The sequence below is a fragment of the Passer montanus genome, unplaced genomic scaffold, assembly GCF_014805655.1.
Source record: "Passer montanus isolate IOZ18808 unplaced genomic scaffold, ASM1480565v1 scaffold7, whole genome shotgun sequence".
Lineage (NCBI taxonomy): Eukaryota > Metazoa > Chordata > Aves > Passeriformes > Passeridae > Passer > Passer montanus.
This window is the reverse complement of record NW_024372147.1, coordinates 8,565,933-8,572,946: the sequence shown is the minus strand read 5'-3', so window position 1 is coordinate 8,572,946 and position 7,014 is coordinate 8,565,933. Positions and strand designations below refer to the sequence as shown.

Sequence of the window (7,014 nt, the reverse complement as noted above, 5' to 3'; positions counted from 1 at the left end):
AGAGTTGATTCTGCTCTGTCTGTCCCTTGCAGGACAGAGAAATTGCGACAAGGAAGCCGAGAAGGAGGTTTTGCAGCTCTGTTGCAAAATTGGTCCAGAGGCTAGCTGAATAGACGAGCAAAGTGGGCATCAATTCCTGGCAGCAGGCGGGCAGATGGGAAGGATGAAAGTTCATAGGTGCAGGGCAAATTTGCCCTACTCCCTTCCAAACCAACTGCCACACACACTGGCTCCTATTGTGAGGAGCTTTAATTTTTTTTTTTTAGGAAGCCTATGCTTGGATCCTCATTTCATTTTTTGGTTTTGTTTTTTTTTGGTTGGTTGCTGTTGCTGTTTTGTTTCGTGTTTTCATTTGTTTGTTTGTTTGGGGGTTTTTGGTTGGTTGGTTGGTTGGTTGGGATTTTTGGTTGGTTTTTTTTTTGTAATTTTAAGGCTGGCAGTAAAAATTTCCAAAAGCAAGATTTTGACAGGTCAAATATAAGTCTACTATAATGTTACAAAATGGTTATAGTGCAACCGTATTTTTCTAAAATAATAAGTTCTGGCCAGCTGGTTTTTCATATTAATTGCTGCGTTTTAAGCCTCTCTTAAAAATAAATCTGGATTTTTAAAATTTATTTTTAAAAGCCTCAAATCCCAAATAAGGACTTAGATTAATACTTTTCAAAAGCCATAGCTGCTGTACTACAAAATATATCTCACGATTACATTGGTTTATACACACATATAAATCCTATTGATGCTCATGTGTCAGTGAATATCCCCAGATAATATCCTAGGATTAAGCTAACATTTTAAATAAATCATCATTTGCTATAACATTTGATTTAGAGATGTCCCATTATTTAATTACAGTAAAAATTACAGCACCATCCTGCAGTTCCAGGAAAAAAAATAAAAAAGAAAATTTTTGCTTAGGAATGTGAAACAGATGCAACTCTGTGTGGGTAGATCCATTAGGTTCTGAAGCTGGCTTTGGGAGGTAGAAAAAATACAAGGCTTTGCTCCTGTTTGTACTCTGTCACCAGGCAATGTCCAGCCATTGGTACTTTTGTAAGATGTACTAGGGTATCCACCAAACAAACTCCAGTGCTTACATGACATTTCTCACATCATCACCCAAAAGATCTGGTTTTAGATAACTGTCTACCCTCATTTCCAACCCCAGCAGCATTCCTCTTTTTGTGACTGCAGGGTAAAACTGCAGTTCACAACCCTTCCTTTAAGAGCAAAGCAAATCAACTGATGTGGTACTTTCTTTAAAGAAAAATTACTTTTGCACAGAAGAGTGATGAAAGCCTTGAGACCCAGCTCTTTGGTATAAAAATACTATGAGTAAGTGACAGATCAAAGTCATTGGGGAGATTTCAAAACCTTAACCCGGGCTTAGTTTTTGCAGCTGATCTCTATACCGTGGTTAGAGGCCAGTGCATCTGCACCTGGCAGCATATAAAATAAACCTTGCTGATAATTAGAATGATTTTCTAATACAGCTAGCATACTGAAATAGCATGAATGTCCATATTCTTTCAGAGGCATCCTCCATCCATTACAACTTTCTTGAACATATATAGCTGTTTGGTTTGACCTTCTTGCAGTCAGTTGCTTGCATTTTTCCTCGCTTCTGCACAAATACACAATTTCTTCCTCTCACTGGAAAGTGGTAGGAGCCTCTTCTCCAGTTTGTGTAGGTTACAGGCTCTCCTCCGTTCCACTCCCAGTGTCCAGGATTGACTTGGTCATTCAAACCTGTGTGAATTCAGTAAGACCAAATCAGTGATGTTTGTTGTCACTGTAGCCAGATGACAAGAGAGTCAAGTTGTTCTATAAGTTGTTCTTAATTTAAAAATGCATACAGTTGCATGCTGAGAGAAAAAGAAAACATCTGGTAGAACACAAGCAAAACACAATTTAGGATTTAGTTAGTCCACTTGAATCACAGTTAGTGCCATATGAATAAAGTACTGTACACTTCTACACAACAGTGCATTTCTAAAATGTTTTTTTCTCTTTCATCTATTACATATCTGTGACCTCATAGGTTTGTCTTTTGATACTTGAAATAGAAAGGAGTCTGGGCAGCATCAGATGCCTTCAGATTTCTGCTGAATAAAAAATTGTGCAGATCTTTGTGAACCTGATTTACACTGTTTAAATTAGCAGTTGTAAAATTGGTTTGGGTTAATTAGTACAATATAAAACATATCTTTTCCCCTAGCCTCTGAGTTGCTAAGACCAATAGGCATAGAATAATTTCAGACATGATCTGTCTTCTTATGAGAGACTAAAATAAGAAAATTGGCATAAGAATCTTTTAGTCTTTATCTTTGTCAAATAAATTTATTTCTTTCAAGTTAACAGAATTATGATACCATTAAACATGATCCAAAACTAACTGTATTTTTCAATTCAGTATACCTAGTAGGTCTCAGCAAATTATTAAGAGGTGATAATTGCAGTTCAGAATCAGAGAGAAAGAACAACTATGAGGACAGCATAGCAGAAACAAGAAGGGCTAGAAAAAAGCAGTAGCACTAGTATATGAGCTAAGGCAGTCATTCACAGAAAGGAGGTACTAAGACCTATCCAAACTCTTTCCATTTCTCATTAAATGTTAAGTGCCTAGTAAGAAGTAACTAAATTTGAAATGATATGATGAAATGTTTTTTAGCTTTAATTAATTTAATTAATCTAATTAATTCATAAGATTTCTGACATCAGACAACACCATTAAATTAGGAGTAACACAAATAGTTATCTAAGTTAAAATAAAAAGAAAAAGCTAAATTAGGGATAAATAAAGTATCAGTTGAAAGAAAGATGAGATAAACAAAATTGTAGGAGCTGCACCAGAACTGTTTTTATCAGCATGTAGCAAAATAGGAAAGGTTTCAAGACAAAATCAGTCTAGCAACAGACATCATGATAAACACTTCTTTTTGATAAAGACTTATAAAAGTAACCAGGTAAATGATGGCTTTTTGGTTTATGCCTTGCACTGAAATAATAAAAGCAGCAGAAATTTGAGAACAATACAGTGTTTGAAAGCTGGGCTTGAACTGCTACAGCACTTTCTGCTTTTCAGCATGTACAGGAACTGCAGTCTGCAGAGGGGACTTGCAGCCAATATACTTACCTATCCAAAAGGGCATCTTCCCACTGAAGTCCCACAGCCACTGCATGTGTTGTTCATTAGCTACACTTGTTAGACTCCCCAGGTACCTAAGCTCAATGAGAGAGGGCAGAGTAATTAGCATTCCACAGAGTGACAGACAGCTCCCATCAACTTATCAACAATGGGTGTTGATTCTAGTATAAAGCATATAAATAATGAGTCACAGGAAAACCACAACTTACTGGCATGAAGGAATAATGACATGAAGTCTTAAAATTGTGGATTACCTGAGGAGGAACCAAAGCCCTAGTCTGGTTTTTCTAACAGAAAAATTAAATCAGCTTGGCAACTGAAGGAAACACACACAGGAAATATGTGCCTCATACTCACAAACTGTGTTTTAACCTGGGCACACTTATTGATACCTTAACTTCCTACACTGAAAACCAACTTCCTACATCCAAACCACTGAAAGATATGACTTCATCTATTTGATAGTAGAGCAGGAGATATATTTTTAAAACTGTGTTTTGACAATACTGAAGCTTTGAATAATAAATTTAAGTGGTAATATTGTTCTAAGAAGTAATCATAGAATCACAAAAATCATAGAATGTCCTGAGTAGGAAGAGACTGACAAAGACCATCAAAATCTAACTATTTGCCCTGCACATGACAGCCCCAAGAACCACAAAATCAGCCTGAGACCATTGTCCCAACACTTGAACTCTGTCAGGTTGGTGCTGTGACTGCCACCCTGGGGAGGCTGTGCCCAACCACCACCGTCTGAATGAAGAACCTTCTCACGCTATCTAATCTAAATCTCCCCTGTCACAGTTACACACACATCTTCTAAAATCAACATTTGGGTTGTTATATCATTCACCCCTTCCATTTCCTTCCTCTCCCTCTATCCCAACCCTTTATTTTCTGCATTTTCATCCTTTTCAGTTTTGAGTTTCAGCTGAGATGTTCTGGTTCTCCATCCTCCTGTGAACCTGCACTCAGTAAATGCAGGTATCTCATGGGTTCCCCCAGTTGTTCATCACAAGAAATTTGGTGTCTGAAAAGCAGCGCATTCTTCAGAGGATTGTTTGCAGTGACTACGCATTTTGTTCAGATTGGAGAGAAGCTGTGGTTTGTATTAAGCAGAATTTCTGAATTAAGTCAATGCATAAGCTCTGCTCTGCATTTGTACTTGTAGTATGCCAGCTCCAAAGGAGGATTTGCAAACCCTAACCACTGAGTGGCCATGCCACTAACAAGTCTTCCAATCAGTACCAAACTTACAAGCACCAGCAGGCTACTTTTAAGCCATTTAGAGATCAGGCTAAATCTTTAGGTATTAAGAGACAAATGTCATTCTTCACATTTGCTGGGAACTGTCAGCCATCAGCGGCTCCACTTTTTTATTTATCCCTCTTTGTGTCTGCATTGATATATCACCTTTTTTTACATGTCACACCTAGTGTTGCCATCCCGCTGGTGCTGAACCTCGGGTGCTGGCATTCCTTTTGTCCCATATTTCTGACTGCTGCTCAGTCTAAGAGTGATGCCAACCCCTTCAGCCTCCCAGAATATTCTGGGTGACAGTTGATAGGGCTAGAGCAAACAACACTGTTCATAAAAACATTTTAAGAGAGCAAAAAAACTTTTCTATCATAATAAGTAAATGCTATTGTAAGGATTTCCATTACTTTTGCCAGATAACAGAGACAGAAGATCACTATTGCTCCAGATGAAGTGATGACTGTCTTCTTTAAGAGCTGGGGCAGCAACCAGGCCTGAAGAATGGCATGGCAGACTTGAGCTCACTATGGAGACCATAAGCAGATGTTAGAGTGAAATCCCACCATTAAGCATGCTGCCTAGTTAGAGGTCCATGCCTGGAGCTCCATTCCCATAATTGCCCTGTATGTCTTCTAAGAGTACTGACCCCATGGATTCCATATGATTCCATACAAATTAGGGAAGCAGGAAAAATTTACATGAGAATAATACAAAGTAGTAGTACACAATATTCTGCACAGTCCCTACTGCACAAAATCTGGACCATTCCTTAATCTGGGCCCACAGGGCCAGGATATGAAATAAATTCATTGTGTTTCTGAGGGGGATGCTCCTGCTGCGAAGTCCTCCTCCATTATCCCTGCAGGGCAACCAAGGCAGCTGGGGGATGGAGTTGGCCTCTGCTCCATGCTGCACTGTGGATCTGCCAAGGTCAGCAGGTCAGCTGGGTGTTAGCCCTTACCTGTGCAGTCTCAGCTGTCCTGGGGCAGGCACCGTGCAGTAACAGCAGGCCCATCAGGGGCACTCTGAGTTCCTGGGCCACCAGAGAACAGCATGTGAAGGTTCACACTGACACCTGTGTACACTCTCCTCACCTAGAGGTTTGGCAGAACAGCCTCAGAACTGTCTAGTTGGGGTCAGGATTGTGCACCCACTGTGGCAGAGTCCCCCAAAAGTGCACCCAGTGAAGGTGCAGTCAGCCAATCTTCAGCTGTGCCTCTCATCAGGGTGAGACGTGTCCCAAGGGTGACAGGCTTCCACCCTTCTGGGCAAATCTGCCAGGCACAGAATCTCCAGTGAGCTAGGAACAAAACTGTTACACTGACAAACACTGTTGGGAATTTTCATACTCCATCTTCTTCTACAGACAGAGTCCAGGAGAGCAGGCATAGTTAATTCAGGGTGTCCTGAATTAATTCAGGCTAAGTGGTTCAGCAGCAGGATTCCATTCTGCCTCCCAGTGATTGTGGTTGCACTGACAAAATGGACCTGAGAAGAGGTTTGCACAGCAGTTTCTGTGGTATCACTACTAGGTGAACCAGAACAAAAATAGAGCTTTTTGTCTGACTTCTGCTTAAGGACACTCAAAACCCAGGACCTAAGTGATTTACTTTAGGTGAGCATAAAGCATCATGCACCAAAAAGCATTCAATATGTGTCAGTAACTGCTCCATCATTTATGACATACAGGCATAGTCTGAGCAATAACAGTTTCAGACTTCAATCCATGTACCAGGAGAGATTCATCACTGTGAAAGGAAAGCACTACAATAACTATAATGTAATCTAATCTTTTCTCTATAAGTACAGCTTCATAAGCACATTACTGAAGAGAGAACAACTGCTCCAATGGTTGTACCTGTTTAGGGGGGGTTATATATTTTAGGGAAATGAAAGAACATAGCACTTCCATAATGTTACTCACTGAATCTTGAGGCATAGGATCAGACACTGGAATTTACAAGATAATGTTATTTATGGAGTGTGCATCTAACACTTCCTAATGTAAATTAGTCAAGATAAGGGGTTATAATGCCCTATTAGGGAAAGAACCCAAACAAAACCAAAAACAAACAAACAAACACCAAGCAAAAGAAGCCACAACAAACCCCGACACACCACTTTTTTCTGTGCTAAACCATCCATTTAAAATTGTTCCTGCGTGCTTTATAATTTTTGTTATTGAGTCAAGAGCATACTTTATCCAGTTGCACAAATTAGGGAAATATTTTGGGTAGCTATTAACCTTGAAATATTATTTGGAAAATACTTAGCACAAAGACTTTACTGATTTTACATCAAATTGTCTGATACATTTAAAAGTCTTGTACCACTTTGGTAAATTTAACATTGGTAAAAGCACACTTGACTGAGTATGAAGGTCTCCATGGGACACAACATTTTATTTGAACTGCTGTAGTAAATCTGTGTTGTATACTGATGTTGAAGGGTGTGGGGGGTGACTGAAAGACTGTGCTTATCTCAGTCTTTTGTTTGGTCACCTAGGGAGTTATTCTGATGCCGTGAAATTGGTGTCTAGTGTTGCTTACAACACCCCCTATCATTCAGAACATTCAGATGAGAGTGGCAGACATGATGCAGAGCTTGCA

The 7,014-nt window shown here is 39.5% G+C and overlaps 1 protein-coding gene across 1 annotated transcript in view; it reads right to left on the bottom strand.

Annotated features, from left to right (window-relative positions):
- Positions 1–365: 365 nt before the first annotated feature.
- FREM1 (FRAS1 related extracellular matrix 1) overlaps positions 366–7,014 on the bottom strand; it is a 58,013-nt gene continuing 51,364 nt past the window's right edge. The window contains exons 35-36 of the mRNA XM_039729992.1: positions 3,137–3,222; positions 366–1,749 (exon numbers count right to left, since the gene is read on the bottom strand). Coding sequence (XP_039585926.1) covers positions 1,550–1,749; positions 3,137–3,222 — 286 coding nt within the window. The 3' untranslated portion in view covers positions 366–1,549. The remainder of the gene's footprint in view (positions 1,750–3,136; positions 3,223–7,014) is intronic.